At 38.8% G+C, this 17,757-nt stretch overlaps 1 protein-coding gene across 4 annotated transcripts; it reads left to right on the top strand.

Moving 5' to 3' along the window:
* The first annotated feature begins 53 nt into the window (after nt 1-53).
* DKKL1 (dickkopf like acrosomal protein 1) lies at nt 54-12,140 on the top strand. 4 transcript variants are annotated; one of them, XM_081969690.1, is made up of 5 exons: nt 54-129; nt 7,760-7,937; nt 8,337-8,468; nt 9,925-10,011; nt 11,690-12,140. In XM_081969690.1, exons 2-5 carry the CDS (start codon nt 7,800-7,802, stop codon nt 12,020-12,022), a joined length of 690 nt encoding a protein of 229 aa, XP_081825816.1. In that variant the 5' UTR covers nt 54-129; nt 7,760-7,799; the 3' UTR covers nt 12,023-12,140. The 4 variants fall into 4 exon arrangements, with proteins under 4 accessions (XP_081825816.1, XP_081825815.1, XP_081825814.1 ...); XM_081969689.1 differs by having other exon boundaries at nt 86-185; XM_081969688.1 differs by lacking the exon at nt 54-129 and adding an exon at nt 253-489.
* Nucleotides 12,141-17,757: the final 5,617 nt, after the last annotated feature.

The following is a 17,757-nucleotide window of genomic DNA, read 5'->3' as shown; positions in this document are numbered from 1 at the left end:
GGTTAATTTTGGCTCCTCCAAGAAGTTACTGCCCACTCATTAGGATGCAAAAAAAAAAAAAAAAGAAGAAGAGCTAAGATGTGGTAGTGTACGCAAAGAAGCAACAGGCCTGCGTGGTATTTTGGAAAGGTGACAGTTTTCCTCTGGAATCCTTGGAATGAAGCAGAGGAATTAAATTAGCAGCAGTGAGTCAGTTTCACAGGGGGAGGAAGGGGCGGGGTTGGAGGCAGAAGGGGGCGGGACCTAGAAGACTGATATCACATCCCCACGGGAGGAAAATACTGGACGGCAAAGGAATTGGGAGGAAGGATGGGTCGTACCTTTATTTATGATGAGTCTTGAAAATGCTGGGACAAAGTAACCCATGTGCAATCGGGTTCTGCACTGATAATTTTCAGAAAATTTAGACACTTTAGATGGCATTTAAAAGAAATCTGACAAACTAATATTCATCGATGAGTGCCAGCTAAAACTCAAGCAGTATTACAGGTAAATACTATTTTGACGGCTGAAAACTGCAAGAATGTACTGTTTCCTACAGATTCTTCCTGAAGCATTTAGTTGGTGATGGAGTGAAGCATCCATCACCAACTAAATTGAAATAAAAGTATTATATTGGCCTAGATTTGATTTATTTCCTGCCTTTATTTTTACAAATAACTCAAGGAAATGAACATATCTAATTTCTTCCTCCTCATAGTTTCTTCTCAACAACAACCCTGTGAGGTAGGTTGGGAGAGAGAAAAAGTGATTGGCCTGAGGTCAGCCCAGCTGGCTTTCATAGCTAAGGCAGGATTTGAACTCCCAGTCTTCTTCCTTTTAGACTGGTGCCTTAACTACTAAACTAAATTGATCACCCGAGACATTGTGGGTTGTAAACATGAATTATAAAACACAGCTTAGAGGACCAGTGTTGAGTTTCCTTATTCAATGCCACTGTGACGTCGAGACTTCCGGTTCCGGCGGCTACGGCGACAGGCAGATCGCTGCCTGCTCCAGCTCTCCCGGTGGGCTTCCCCCGCTTCTGGGGGGGCACAAGACGCCTTGGAGGGGCGTCTTGCCGAAGGAACGGCTCGCGGAGGGTCCTGGCGTCGGCGGCGGCTGGCGGGGGCTCCTCCGCTTCGTTCTAGGCATCGGGGAGCAGTTTTGGAGGACGTGCGTGCGCACGCGTCTCGCCCCATGCCGATCGGAGAACACACTTCCGAACGAAGCAGCGGCAGTATGGTGAGAGGCTTCCTTTCTGCATTCCTTTGCTTTTGAATTGATGAACTTTTCAGCACTTTTAAAAAGTTAAACTTTCGGATCCCTGCTGGAGGTGCGGCTAGAGGGAGGGGGATTTCCCCCCCTCCCTCGGACAAGCGGCTTGAAAAGACTTTCCTTCCATCCCCAGAGAGGAGGAGGGGGGAGAGCCAACTAATGATGCCTCACCCCTATAAAAGTGATTTTCATTCGACCTAGCTCCAGAACTAATGGATGAACTGAGAACTTTTTGAACTTTTAAAAATTTTACTATGCCTCTGAGCCCAAAGCTGGCAGGGCAAGATGGCACACTTCCGTTGTCTTCATGAACTGTGAAACCTGACTCCACCTTTAAAATTCAGGCTTCCGGTCTTTGTCTCCGAGTCACCCAGAGGAATTTCTTGTGGATTGCTACTTTTTGAACTCTCTGGAGAAAAAAAACTTTCATCTACTGCTAGAGTGACTAAAGAAATCCCCATCTGTTTGGATCCTCTGCCTTCTGAATTCGCCTGCCTGCTCTACCTCTCCAGCTGCCCAGTCTCTACTTTGACTGATCTCCTTGCTTCATAAACCATGTCTCCAAAAAGACCACCTCCTGGAAAGCCTGGCTTTGCTACTTCTGCTCCAACGTCTGCAACGTCTAGTCCAGCTACACAGTCAAAGATATCAGAATTGATGCAACCCAAGACTACAGAGATAGACTTCCAACAAATGCTTCAACAAATTTTACAAGGCCAGGAGGAAATTAAGAAACAGTTAAGGGAAATGAAAGATGAAATTAAACAGAATCAAGCCCAAATCTTTAAGAACTCACAGAGACTGGACCTTGTGGAGGGTGGGGTGGCGGAGGCGAGGGGGGGGGTAGAGGCCTTACAGAAGGGGAACAAAGAACTTGATATCCAACAAATGAAAGCAGAGTTTGAAAGAATGTCCTTTTATCTTAGATTTCAAAATGTAATAGAAGCAGATGGGGAAAATATAAGGGACATTATGACTAACATTCTAGCTGAATACATACACAAAGATAAACAGCAGATGGAATGGGAGATAGATCTAGCTTATAGAGTGAATTCAGCATATGCCAGAACACATAATGTACCCAGGGAGGTTCATATTAAATTTCTTAGGAAAACCACAAGAGATGAAATTCTGGGTGTACAAAGGGGGCAAACACTGACATACCACGATAGGGAGATAACCATCCTAAAGCAGATTCCCAAAAAAATTAGGGAAAAAAGGAAAAGTTATTCGCAACTGGCGAATAAATTATACCAGAAGGGGGTGTGGTTTAGATGGTTGATGCCTGAAGGTATGCTGATATTCTGGGAGGAGACAAGAATCAGAATCAACACACCCATAGAGGCACAGGCCTTTATGGAAAAAAACAAAGCGAACCTAGAAAAAACAGATGACACTACAACAGTTATACAGGACACGGGAGGGGCCGGAGCTCTGCCAGCGGGGGGTGAAGGGGCAACACCAAGAAAGCTCAGATCACAAAAATAAATAAGAAAACCACAATGTTATAAACAGACCGAAAGTATTAATGAATTTACAACTAGACTATATACTATAATTATATAAACTGATTGAAAAGTATTTTTTCTAGAATTAATATGCTGATTTTTTTTATGACTATGTAATAAGGTTTGATATTTTGATGTAACCTAGGAGTCTGGAGGGAGGGGGCGTCTGCCATACTTGCAACTGCCAAAATTTGTAACTATTCCACTTACCCTTTTCCGCATAAATGTTTTTAAAAAAACCAATAAAACTTCTTGAAAAAAAAAAAAAAAAAAAAAAATGCCACTGTGACGTCGAAAAGTTGCTGAATGAATCAATGCTGAATGAGTAAATTAAACCAACCATTTATTCAGTAAAACATGCCATGCATGCAAATCAGGACACAGAATAGAGACAATTGGTGAAAACTGTCTAGGTTCACACATGCTTTAAGCCATGGTTTTGTTGGAAGAAATGTCCTTCTGGGTTCGGCTCCAAGTGGGGAAAAAGACACTGGAGACATGGAGGCTGCTTGGAAAGATGGTTTTAATGGTGGACGGGACCACATGGCTTGAGCCCTGAACAGAAAAGGTGATCACATGCTTCAGTGTTGGTGGAGAAGAAGAGAAGGGAAGAGAAGAGGATGAAGAAGGGCTTGCAGGGCTTTTTATAATCTGTTCTGTCCCACCTATCTGTTTCCTGTTCCTGTGTAAGAAATGTATTCTGATTGGTTGCCAGACTCCCATGGGCCCATGCAAGGGCAACCCTCTAGGGTGAGTTTTGAATCCTGGTTTGATTGAGTTCAGATGCCATGTGGTCAGTTGAGTGAAGGCTTATTATCCTGCCTTAATCCCATCACTCTGGAGTTGAAGGGGAGAACTCTTTATTATGTAAAGTGGACTAACTTGGCCTTCTTAACGGCCCATTGACAAAGTGGGGATGGGCAGGAAGCTGCAGGAATTTACTTTGTGTTTAAAATGTGTTTCTCCCTTTTTCACATCCAGGAAAATATAATACTCTGCCTTATCAATATTTCCTAGGATATTTCATTTTTCTGGGAGAGGGCTGCGTGATAACTTCCTACAGTTTGTTTTAATATTTTTTTAAACTATCACAATTCTTCACATTGGACTAAGCCAGGAGTGTCCAAACTTTTTGCAAGGCGGGCCAGATTTGGTGAAGTGAAAATGTGTGGGGCCAACCATTCAGCCTGACATTCTTTGAACCATTAACATTAAATACAAATGAACTATTTATGGAAGACTGAACAAATAACTCCAGTGGGGGGAAGCGTTCCAATTGGCCCCCGGGCCGGACTTTGGACATGCCTGGACTAAGCCATAAACATAGCTTGTTGACCACAATGGCTGGATTTACATTCTAAGCCAAAACCAAAGAAATCTCTTCATTGTTGTAGCTTGGTGAGTGAACTCAGACTCTGACTGGCAACTGCTTTCCAAGAGTTTAAGATAAGGCTGGGAAAGACTTATCTAAAGTTTCAGATAAAAGTGATTTTGGATCTTTCAGTTCTAAAGTATGCCCCATAGCTATAGCATTTCTATCCTGCAGCCACAGACAAGATGATCTAATCAAACAAGACTTATTCTTTACTGTTCCCAGGATTTTTTAGGATGCATGTAAAACAAGAAAAAGATAAGGCAGAAAGGATAAAATACTTAAAAATGGGGGATGAGTGATAAGACTTGGGGGACAGAGTACAATATGTTCATTCAAGTGAAGTATTGGAATTCAGCCACATGTATTTGAATATAAATTCTGGACCAACAATCCCCATTATTGCTCTAATCACTTCCTGCCTTGACTATTGCAACACACTCTACATGGGGCTGCCCTTGAAGAGCAACTGGAAGCTCCAGTTAGTGCAAAATGCAGTGGTCTGCATGGTTTTCTGCAGACTCCAGTGTGCAGGAGCTGCATTGGCTGCCGATTTGCTTCCAGGTGCAATTCAAAGTGCTGGGTTTCACCTTTAAAGCCCTTCCATGCTTGGGACCAGGTTATCTGAGGGACCGTCTCTTGCCGGTCACATATATCCAACCCGTAGAGCGGAGAGGCAGGGAATGCTGCGGGTCCCATCCCTGAGGGAGGTACACCTGGTGGGACCCAGAAAAAGGGCCTTCTCCATGGTGGCTCCCTCTCTGGAACATAATTCCCCCAGAGATTAGAACAGCCCTCACTCTAATAGGGGTGTGCATAGGCACACCAGCATGTCTACTGTCCCTGTCTTATTGTCCCCATTTATCTATATTTATTTGTTCATGTTTATGTTCATACCTATACTTGTTATCTGATCCATGATCCCAGTCTATGTCAGAGCACAGCCCCCTAATTGAAAGACCTGAGGTTATTTCATAATATCTTCTCTATGGATAGCTGCTCAAGTTGCATTTAAAGGAGAAGGTTTATAGAACTGTAGAAAAGTTTGATATTGTTCACAAAGACCATCTGTCTTGCAGATTGAATGAACAAAATATATACCGATGCATACAATGCATAAAAATTGTGTGCCATTTTAAAAACAAACTGGTGCCCTGGTCTTTTGATGTCCATTTCAAAATGTGCTGCTTTAAATCTGTTTTCTTTTAATTAAATAGATGAATTAAATTTTCATGATGTATAATATAAACATCAAACTATGGAGATTTAAACCTCCTACTTGCTATTTGCAGTTTGAGAGATTTGCTGCAATGAGAAAAAAAAAGGTGAAATCACAGGTGCTATGCAACCAAGGCTGATTTTAGAATTTAATCCCACAGAACACAAGGATATAAAAGTATAGGAAAAATAATGAGTTTTCATGCTTATTTGTTCACAATTAAAAGATGTCAACAAAAATGTATATGTCTATGCAAACTTTTTATGGTTGTATATCAGTACAATATTCTTTTAAAATTATGTTTTGATTACATTGTTTTTTTATCATTCTTGTTGAGGGTCTTCTGTTGGCAAAAAGGCGGACTACAAATCCCATAAATAAATAAACAAAATAGTAAGTGCTGCAATATACATGTTGCAAGTGAATTTTCAGTATTGTTTGGCTAGTAGTAAAGGAAAGGAAATTCTCCATTTGTTCAGTGGCATAAACCTCAAAGTTGTAGAAAGTTGGACACATATTATAAATAACTGCCCTAATAAGGAGATTCAAATATTCTGTCCCAGATCAGCGTAAGTATTTCCACTCTCAGGTTTGTAATTTACTATATGAACTCAGGAAGGGAGTTCGGAATGATGTAATCTCTTTTTCTCAGTTATGAATATACTCCCACTCACTCAGTTTTTCCCTGGGGGTTGGGGGTAGAACACATTTCCTGACATTTTGAACATTCAGTAGTGAAAGAATCTAGGGCCAAGACCTACCAGCTTCATCAAAACTCTAGGCTGCCATCTAATGGTAACACAAGAAAACTGGGATTTTATCGGAATTGAAGAAGCTTCTTGGATGAGAAGCGGAACATTTTCAAAGAAAAAAAACAAACCAGAAAGTCCAGTTGCCTTTTGGAAAAGCACAACCATGATCTGGATGATTGAGAATCTCCATAGTATTTTATCAAAGTTCTTTGTATTGTAGGACTATCACGAACGAAAGTAAATATACTTGTCCCAGGATAATGTTGCAGGATCCAATCTAGGTTGGTCACTGGGACTAGAGGTTTAATCTTCTGAACTTCTGAACTGGTGCTGGAGTCCATCCTCAGGGAATTGCTCTCTCATCAGATGTAGATGTATCATCTTAGCTACAAGTTTATTGTTATATGAAATGGCTGATTTAATTCTTGGATTTCAAAATTTCTGTCTACAAGGTACCTTTAAAAAAGAAATCCTGAAAATATCCGTTTCATTGACGATCTTTGTGCAACAGACCCAAGCACAAGGTAGCCAACTACCTTTGACATGCCACTTCAGGCAATGGTTGGTGTATGATGCAACGCACTATGTGATCAGAGAAAATTGGGTTAACCAAATAAACTATATTTTTCTTAAGCATGATATTGTTTTTGTATATTGTTAGTGTTGAATTGTGGACTTGAAGGAGTCATCTGTTACTGTTCGCTCCTAACAGGAAAAGTTTGAATATTTAAACTGAGAATTCTTTTATCCTGTGTCTCATGTTCTTGTTTTATCTGTGCATACACTATAAATTGTAATTTGTTAGGGCAATAGGCCTTAAATAGCCTTCTTCAGATGTGTTCGATCAATGTTTCTCAACCTCAACAACTTTACAATGTGTGAACTTCAACTACCAGAATTCCCAGCCAGATGAGAATTGAAATCTACAAATCTTTAAAGTTACTGAGGTTGAAAAACATAAACATCTGAGTATGGCTCTTGTTATCTCCAACTATACAAGCTGCTTGGTAATTATGGGAATTATATCAAATACCTCTGGAATGGACCCAGAATAGAGAAGAGTGAATTTAAAAATAACAGTCTCCTTCTAATCCAGACTAACAATACAGCATGTGGGCAACTAAGGTTCCTTTATGACCTGTGTCATTCAACTCCCAAAATTCTTAAGCCAGCCATGCTGGTTAAGGAATTCTGGAACTTGAAGTTCTCAGGTCATAAAGATGTCATAGTTGCCCTCTCCTGATCTATAGAGAAACAATAACCTGACACATGTTCAGTGATGTCGGCAAGTTCTGGAATTGTTTTTTTTTTCAAATCAACTGTTGGCTGAAAGGAATGGATTAGAATTTGGTAGAGACGGTGGAGAGCTAGCAGGCTGATCACTAAATCCAGACACGAGAATAGCTTGCGCTATTGAGAAGTGACTGTGGATGGCAGAACTCTTTGTGAGTTGGATTTGGGGATGAGACATGGGGCACTATTTAGGCTTAGTTTCACCAGTCGGATATATCAGTTATTATCCGAGAAGATGATGGAGGAATATTTGGAGGGGATATATAAACAAGCAGGGGGCTAGGGAATAGCTAGAAGGAGCAGTGTTTGTAAGGCATTTCTTCTCTGATCTTTCTTCCTGTTTCTGCCTTTTATGCAGGTCTAGTTCAGGTAGTTGCAGTACGGTGCACTAGGCAAAGATGCTGCTACTGGTAGTTTTGTGCTGCCTGTGGGGACTGACATCTCTGAAGCAGGGCGGTACAACTTCTGCTAGTTTCCTGCCCTCCAGCATGGATACACTGTTCCAGAAAATTAGCCACCTCTTCGAGCAAAGTCGGGTAAGGAAGGGGGGAAAAGGGTCCAATTCCTTCTCTGGACAAATGGAAGGGAAGTTCTAGCACTGTGCAATTATCAGATACTTTCTAAGAAGCTTTGATGTTTTAAACTAAAGTACTACTCTATAGTATCCTTTTAGAAAAAGGAGACTCCTCATAATAAATGGACAACATACTTGGCTGCTCTGTAGAGAATCTAATTTACATTCAAGCTGATGTAATAATTGCATGCAAATTTTTGTCTAATTTGTGTTCTGAAGTTTACACATTTTAGCAAACTTTTGGCAAGTCCATTCTTGGAAATATTTTTGAGGCATAGGATTGTCTGTGCACTTTTTAATTTTCATTGACTTCCTTACTTTCTCTACACTGTACATAAGGACCATTCTTTGCCTTTTGTAGGAAGTGCTGGGGAAAGATCAATTTGATACTCCAGTTGACATTGATAAACTGCCCCCCAACTACCATCATGAGGAGAATAAGCAGCGGAGAGTGGGAAATTCCACTTTTTCCAGACACTATGAAATCAATAAAGTGAGTAAACTATAGAAAATGGGAAAGAAACATATAAGTTATTTAAACATTAAGAATCTTGGAGAGCTATATTCACTTTGATACATTGATAGATGTATGCTATATAGAGCTCTAACCTACGTTCTGGGGTTTGTTTCTCAATGCCTTAACGTTAATTCTGCTGCATTTTGATGAAGAGTCAGCTATTAAAAGTTTTTACACATTTAAAGTATTAATAACCTGCTGCCTTACTTAAAATAGGAAGCAGATTAAAGTTGTGGGGCAAACTGCACCAGAATGATAGACGTGGGATGAACTTTTGCTCTCAATTTTAAAGAAAATTGTCTGTGGATATGAAAAAAGCACATTAAAAAGGATCATTCTAATTTGGCTTTCCGCCTGATAGAAATATTCAGCAAAGTTCAATAAAGCAAACTTTACTGACTGAAAGAAAAGTGCTTTTTACTGTGCTGACTGAAGTGACACAATTGAGTCTATCCCTTTGGCATTTTTTAATCTTATTCTGTTACAGGTATAAAGAAAGTCCAATATCAGTTAGCATTCTTTGGTAGTAGCTATAGTTTCAGTGGCTTGCCAGAGGCCTGCACTCCCCTTACAGATTTGAGATTGCCCTCATTCTTTGACAATTAGTGCTGCAATTCACCATTTTCATTTCAGCAATGTCCCAGGGAAAATTGGTATCAAGAGCCTTATGGGAAATCATACACATGGTTTTGAGACATCTATACTATCCGATGTGAGTGCCAAGTAGTTCCCTATCCAACAGTGCTCTAACATAGAGTTCCAGGATGACAAATTGCCACAGATCTTAGCTAAGCTTGAGGCCAGCCATAGCAGGGACGTGATTTAAATGCTCCCAAAACTTGTACTTTCTTGGCTGTGGCTCTATATAACCTGGAGCATATTTGAACATACACATTCCTCTCCTGTCTACTTCAACACCATCAGACTCTAAGGAAATCATATTGCCCTCTGACACCACTGGATGACATCGCCAGATCTCTCTGCTTTAGCAGAGTAAGGAAGATACTCAGAGATGATTCACACCCTGGTCGGTGTCTCTTTGCACTTCTACCATCAGGCAGAAGGCATCAAAGTATAGCCAGCCGAACAAACAGGTTTAAAGATAGTTTCTATCCTTGGGCTGTGAGACTTTTAAATACAACCACAATCACTCCATGCACACACTAGTTTTTTTTCTTTTTCTTTCTTTTTTCGTTTCTGTTATAATTTTGCACCAGTGAGGTTAAAACCAATTTCATTGTATTTAAGTACAATGACAATAAAGATTATACTTATATTGCTGGAATGTGTATTTTCCTGTGCATCGGAGGGGACTGCATGGAAATTCTGATCAAAGGATCCCATAGCCATGCAGTGCCTCAGCCACTAGGGAATTTGAAAATGTATCCTTTCTCTTTGCGAATCCTATTCAACCCTATATTGTTCTTTGTAGATGACTGATAACCATACAGGTGATATGATGTTTTCAGAGAAATCTGTGACCTCTATTGAGCAAAAAGAGATTGATCCAAAGGAGGAGGTCAGTATGCAAAATATGAACATATTTCCTTACCTTTTCCTGCCAAATTTAACCTATGTACTGTACATGTTTGTGTGTGTGAGAGAGGAAATGAGTGTGTTGGACAGGTATATTAGAGGTAAGTAACATGTGACCCTTGAGTACTCTCTCTCTGATCTTTGGATTTTTCTGACTATAACTGATGAAAACAGACACCTTTCTTGTTATTCTAAGGTGAAAAACCCATAAAAATTATGGTGCAAATCTTGAAATTGGCATATTTCATTACAAAAAACCCTCTAACATCCAACCCCTTCACCTGCCATTATGAGTTATGTAATTTTGCTTACTTTTTCATATAATTTTTCATCTGCCTTCTTGCCCCCAAAATATAGATATAACCACCTAAAGATCGGATACTTTACTGCAGGATTCTAAAATGGGTGGTGCAAGTGTGACAGTCATATGAGTAGACTTGTTATCTTTTCTAAATGACCATATTGAATTCGTTACAATGCCTGCCTGCCTGCTTTAACAAATGTACTTGGGAAATTAATGTTATATTACATGTGAGCTATATCTACTTTAGAATATTAAGGTTAATGGGATTTTCGGGGAGGGGTGTGTTTTTATGTAACAGTAGCAGTCAAGAGCATTCTTTCTCTTCTATAATTTGTCAACTGATTATTACCTTCTAATGGACTCTGCTCTAAAGGACTTAAGGCAAGGAAATGAAAAAAACCCTGCCAGAGCAATGAAGTGAGCATTATGATGTCATAATCAAGTTTTACCATTTAATACTTGTGCTTTGTTGCATGCAAGGATGTCAGGGCCATAACTTACATGTTTGTTTTATCACTTGTCCACCTTATCTATTATGAATCAAAGAAATTAGTACAGTGCTGTCATTTTTAATATCTCAACTACCACTTTTAATGAAATACAAAAATTTTATTAAAATTGAAGCAAAATCCAAACTGGTTAGATATGAGATAAAAAAGGTATAGAAAACTTAACTGATTATTCCTGACTTGTTCTAGGATTTTGTTAGTCTTCCCTCATTAGGAACCTGACAGCAAGCTACTATATCATTTCCCAAAGTGAGAAAAACCACAAGTTAACATACATGGAATGTTTTGGATTTTTATTCACATGTCTGACTGCAGGCAATTCAATACCGCTTAAAAACTTTTAAGCAAGGATCAAAGGCAATAATTTCTTTGTTTTCTGACACTTTCCCAGAATTTGATACTAAAGCACAGTATTACTGAAGATGATTTATTCAATTATTAAAGGTAACAGCATTTGTTAAACCTAAACCATCTGTCCAACCCATTTTCATAATCAGAACTCATGAGTCCCTTCCTTTTACTAATTTTTGATTAGATTTATATTTCCGTATCCTAGAGTTAAAAGGAACAAAAAATTTGGATTCCAAAATCACCCCCACTCTTAACATACATTCTCTGACCCTATAGGTTTAACAAATTCACATAAATCTTCAGGGCTACCCTTCTCTAGGATCTTCCAGAGGAGTTGGACTATATGTTCTGGCACTTCTGGGCAACATAACTATTTTGTATTCTTATAGAGGAATTTTTTTTTAACAGAATATAGGGTGAGGAGGATTAGAAATGTAGAGCGCTCAGAAGACAACAATAATACCCATTTTCATTGCTTTTTATCTCCATCTTTCCAGGACAATAAATCAATGTCTAATGAAGAAGAAAACAGTGTTGAGCCAGAGAGAACAACTGCTGGGCTTAAGATCTTCAAGCTAGGTTTCCCTCAGCTTCGGCCAAAGCTAACTTTTCTTATTTTTCGCTTGCCCCAGCATCTTAAGAATCAGCAGATGCCTGAAGCCAAACTAGTAAAAGAAGAGCCAATCAGTGATAAGAGGCACAGATTGCTGGCCATTCGGAATGGGCTTTTAGCAGCCCCCCATCCAATTAAGAAGACTCTGCCTGTGACCCCAAACCACAAGGTCACTCCACGAAAGCGTCATTTCTTTTTCTTCTGGAGGAAGATATAAGGCATTAAAAACAGATGAGGCATTGGGAAAACATAACACCTGGGCTAGTGGAAAATGTTCTAGCTTCCCAAATATTTTATTGTCACATCAAAAGCTTAAAGTGAGGTTAGCCCTACAAAAGGGGAAATGTTTTCTTCAAGAATTCAAAATAAAAGTTCCTTTTGAAAAAGCTCTTGAAGATGAAATAATGTATTGTTTTTTTCTGGAATATTATGATGGTGATGTTATTCATTCAGTCGGGTTCAGCTCTTGGGCAATTCTATTGGCTAGATCTCTCCAATCTTCCAATCTTGCACTACTTGAGTTCTTCCATGCTCTGGCAGGCATCAACTTTGATGATGTCCAGCCACTATATTCTTTGACGGTCTGGTTTCCTTTTATCACTAACTCTTCCAATCATGATTGTAGCTGTATGAATCTCTGGGGGCACATTGTATTTCAAATGGTGGGTATTGCAAACAAATAGACACACTACTTAGGTTCCATAAGATGACACTGTTTGATGGATAGAATCTAAAGCATACCTACAGTATCCTCCTCGATCACATCAAACAGACCACAGAAATATACAATCCCTTAGATAGCCAAGCCCTGTGCCATACAGTTCTTTGAAACTGATAATCAACAACTTTAACTGCACCTAGAAACAACTGGTAACATTATGAAGCAGTACAGGTTCATGTGCTGGTCCTATCAATATTTGTGCTGTTATATTCTAGACCAGTTGTAGCTTCTGGATGGTCTTCAAGGGCAGCTCCATTGCTGTAATACAATTGTGAAGTGGCCAGGGCATGACTGACTGAAGAGCCTTCCAACTCAGAAAAAGGTGCAAATGTGTCTGTGCAAACCATCTTGGTTACAACTGCCACCTGCTCTTTGAATAGGAATTGAGAGTCCAAAAGATTCAAGATTGACTCCTTTGGGACACAATCATATGGAAAAGCATCATCCTATTGAGAGTTAAAAATGGAATTGTATTCCTAGGAGTGGTGGTGGGGGGGGCATATTCTTTTCAATATTGAGCTTGAGTCTGTTCCTCCCATCCAGACCCACATGGCCTCCACATACTGGGCTAGGACTTCAACAACATTGCCTACATGACATAGGATTAAGACTTAGAACTGGATATAATTAGCTTACTGATAATACTGGATCTCAAAACAATGGATTACCTCACCTGGAAATTTCTTGTAGATGTTAAACGAAATGGGGAAAAAGCATTGTATCCTGCAGTACTGCCAAAGTGCTTCAGGCTCTGTCTCTCTGCCCACCAATGCTGATTAGAATTGGCAACAGAGAAAGGAGGACCATTGTAAAACTGTTTTCACACCTCAAAGCCAATCCAATAGGATACCAGGATCAATGATACTGAAAGTCACAGAGAGCAAAAGGAGTACAAGTTGAAATGCAGTGTGTGTGTGTCTGTGTGTGTTCTGAAGAAATCTTGATTGATGGAGGAGGAGCCAACGTCGTGATGTTACGGATGTGTGGTCTCGATGCTCCGAGACCGCCGCCGATACTTTTGCTGCTGGGTGGTCCAATCGGACCTAAACCGTCCCAAAGAGACGGTGAACAGGAAGACTACATCTTGCTGATCTCAAGGACCCCGCAAAGTCCCTGATTGATCCAAGAGGTTTTCAAGCTGGTGGCAAAAGGCAGCCTAGGCTGATGAAGTTGGGACGGCTCCGGAATGGAAGGAAACAGAAAGAGAAAGTGTGTCCATCTGGTGAGGAATCCTTTTTCTTTTGAAAAAGACTGCCACAAAAAACTTTTTTTTAAATGCTAAATTAAATCCTTAAGCAGAAGAAGTAAGCAGTGAAATTGATCTGCATTGGATTGTTCTGGATAATATGCTTTTTTTCCTTTTGTAATTACACTTTGTGGATTGAAATGCTCGCAACTTTTCCCCCCCTCTCTTCTTCTTAAAGTGAACGGACCAGTTTTTTCTTCTTTGACTTTTTCTTGCTTTACTTTTTAACTTAAGGATTAAAATCTCCTTCTCTACTGTAACAAAAGTTTTTATTATTTGCTATTAAACTCCATTTAAGAACTTTGTTTCCCTTAAGTCTGAGACAACATCAGAGAGTGAAAGGAAGCAATACTGCCGCTCGGAGGCTAGAGGCTAGAGTTTCTGAAACTATGCATTAGTTCCTGTTTCTCCTTTGATTTCACTCTCTCTGTACTTCAAAGTTCCGTAATTAAAAGTGATAAGAGCCAAAGGCACGAAGTGTTTACACAGGTGTCCTTTGAGAGCCTTATCGGCACTGGAAGAGGGGGGGGAACGGAACCTCTTTCTTGTGAAGATTACAAATGATCTTGTGTTTAAGCTAAATATATATATTTAAAAAGGTCTGGAAAGCTAGAGTGGCAGTAATTTACAATCTTGAAATATGGATCAATTTTCAGAAGAGGAAACTTTAATTTTGCAAAAGATTTGGGATGGAACTCAAAATTTATTGGAGGTAACTGGGAGAATTGAGAAGAAGATGGAGTTTATACTAGAAAAAAATGATGGAGATGGAGCCCCAAAAATTGAAGAGAAAAATGAATACAAAGATAAGAAAACTAATGATTTGATTTGTGGAGTGAAAGTGGTTGAAAGCGAAAAAATGGGAGTATGGAAAAGGGAATTTGATGGACTGGAGCCCTACCCCAAATTTCAAGGTACAGAAGAAAAAAGGGGAAAAAATGATGGTTTTAAGGAGAGAAACCGTACCAGAAGCACGATCGACAACCAAAGATAAATTAATTAAAGTAGCAAATGGAGGGCGCCGAGACTACCTGAGAGATGCAACAAGTAACAAGGTGCGGAGAGATGTTCATAAAAACTTTACTAAGGAAATAAAGAGAAGACTAATTCCACAAATGGCAAAAGAAATAAGACAATATGCATTCTGGAAGGATACAGATTGATATATGAAAGTTGATAATAAAAAGTAGCTAAGTTTGGTGATTAGTAAGTAGGAATTTAGTAATTTTTAGATTGCCTTTTAAATAAATAGTTGATAATGGTAACAAGGTATATATTTATGTTGGCTGGAGGTGAGGAAGTTGAATATAAGTAGTAAATGATTTTGTTAACAAATATTAATGATAACAACAATAATGAAATGATAAAAGATATAGTTAATGATATATATATATATATATATATATATGTATGTATGTATGTATGTATGTATGTATGTATGTATGTATGTACGTACGTACGTACGTACGTACGTACTGGTTTAACATAAGGAATTTGGATATAAATTGCAAACAATGATTTGGGAAAAAAGGCTTTGAAATTATGTTAATTAATCCTTATTTTGAATATGTTATAATGGTGTAATGTTATTGGATATATGAAAGTTGATAACAAAAATTAACTAGGTTTTATAATTAATAAGTAGTAATTTAGTAACTTTTAGATTGTTATGTTAAATAAATAATCGATAATGGCAATAAGGTACACATATGTGTTGGTTTGATGAGAAGAAAATGGATACAAACAGTAAAGGATTTTCTGTTAACAATATTAACTATAACAACTAATAACGGAATGATAAGGGATACAGTTAATGGTACTACCATAACAAAAGGAACCTGGACATAAATTGTAAACAGTTACTTGGAAAAAAAGAGCTTAGAAATTTAGTCAACGAATCTGTATTTAGAATGTTATAAAGGCTTAGGGTTATTGGATGATTTTTGTAATAACTAATGAAATGCCAACAGGTGGCTGTGTTTTTAACTATGGATTATTTTAGGCAAAAGGACACTAAAAGAACTTCAGTCAAATGAGAACTATGCTATGTTGATAGTAAGATTCATTAAGAATCTTTGACATCTGATATGAATATAAGTAATGACTGTTGGAAGAGATGCAGGAAAGCTAATTGTAACCAATTGACACACTTTCCACAAGACGTAATGTAAGATGATGATTTTTTTGTTGTTTGTTTAATAAAAATAAAAAAATGCAAAAAAAAATCTTGATTGATGAATCCCTCCCCCCCTTCTTTTCATCACTTTTTAATAGTAAATTAGTAGGACATTGAAAGACCAGGCTCATCTCTACTCTTCTTCAGTAAGGGAATAGTGAAAGAATCGACAGAAGAGAATATTTGTAGCTTAGGATTGATCAGCGGAGTCATTGAATGCTCTCGGAGTTTGCCGATTTTCCGGCACGTTTCATTATCAAACTAGATAATTCACTAGGTAATATCAGTGCTTTAAGTCTAATCATCTAGCACTGATGATGATTTTATTACTTTGGTAATAAAACATCAACAAGAGAACCACCAGATTCATAGAACACCAAGGTGAAAGTGAAAGGCTAGAACTTCTTTCCTTCCATAGTAAACCTGGCAAGAATTTTGTCATTTTTGCCTTAGAACCTTCCTGTCCTGGGATCTTCCTTGGACTCTATCCCAAATAACCATAGCTGGCTGGAGAATTCTGTGAGTTGAAGTACACAAGTCTTAAAGTTGCCAAGTTTGAAGAGTCTGCGAGGTTTTCCCGCCTCCCCACCCTCACTCCAAAGCAGCCGGAATTAGGCGCGCGCGCCCAACTGCCAAACCCCTCCTCCATCTTGGCTCGCGCCTTGGAAGAGGAATCGTTCTCCCCTTCTCTCTCCCCCCCCCCCAATTTCCTTTGTTGTCTGAGGGAAGAAACTCCTTTCCTTCGACATCGCTCTTTCTTTTCGCCAAGCGGAGGAGCGGCCTTTTTCATATGCGCATCCCAGGCTGAGGTGGTCGCCGTGAACTCTTGCTGTAGTGATCTTTCCACGCGATGAGCGAAAATGCCTTCTAGCGTATAGCGTTTGAAGGACTACGGTGCTCGGTGGCTTGGTAGTTCCCGGGTTTCCCTCTTCAGTCAATTTAATGCGTGCAGATTTGTAATAACGCTGCAAATTGATTGACAAACCGATCCGCTTTCTTAACTGTTCCGAACCGAATCTTAATAGCATTGGCTAATCTACTAGTACAACATGGGATTCATAGCTATTAGCCCTTACAGTGCCTCGTGAGCTATAATCTCTATTATAATACAATCCTCAGATTTGAGGACTGCTTTAAAAATCCTTCTGACTTCCTTAATGAACATTATTCCACAAGAATGATTGTACAGTTGCTAATATACTACCATTTCCTTAAAAAAGGGTGTCTCAAATGTTCTAGAATCTGCCATTTATATTGGACTAATTAATTGATTGATTATATGCCACCTTTATCATCAAATTTTACCAATCACACATGGATTGGAAATTCTAAATCATTTGACCAAATGAAATAATCTGGTCAGATGTCTTCATGGAGAGATTTAATTCTAACTTCATATTTATTTAAATAAACCTGAATTTGTGCCTAGTTTATCCTAGGAACAATTTATTTCTTTGCTAATCCCTCTGTGTGTGATGTGAAAGAAATAAAGTAATATTTTTTGTTTCTTGATTGTCATACTAGGAAACCTGGTCCAATAGCATAAAAATATCACAGTGTGCTTTAAAAAGGAGGAAAGTATTGTTCCTGATTAGGGGGATTTATTACTACATAGTAAATAATACTGGAGGAAAGTATTGTTCCTGATTAGGGGGATTTATTACTACATAGTCTAAATACTTCTCCAGTTCTAACAGTATAAGGCCTAAAACAAAGGCTTTTGTTGCACAAATGTAATATGTATACCAACCAAGACATGAATGTTGCAACCACTACCAAAAGCATAAAAGTAAAATTTAAAATATTAAC

Source organism: Natrix helvetica, assembly GCF_964273705.1.
Source record: "Natrix helvetica genome assembly, chromosome: Z".
NCBI classification, from domain to species: Eukaryota; Metazoa; Chordata; class Lepidosauria; order Squamata; family Natricidae; genus Natrix; species Natrix helvetica.
The sequence above is the reverse complement of the archived record's forward strand: the minus strand, read 5'-3'. Positions and strand labels throughout refer to the sequence as shown.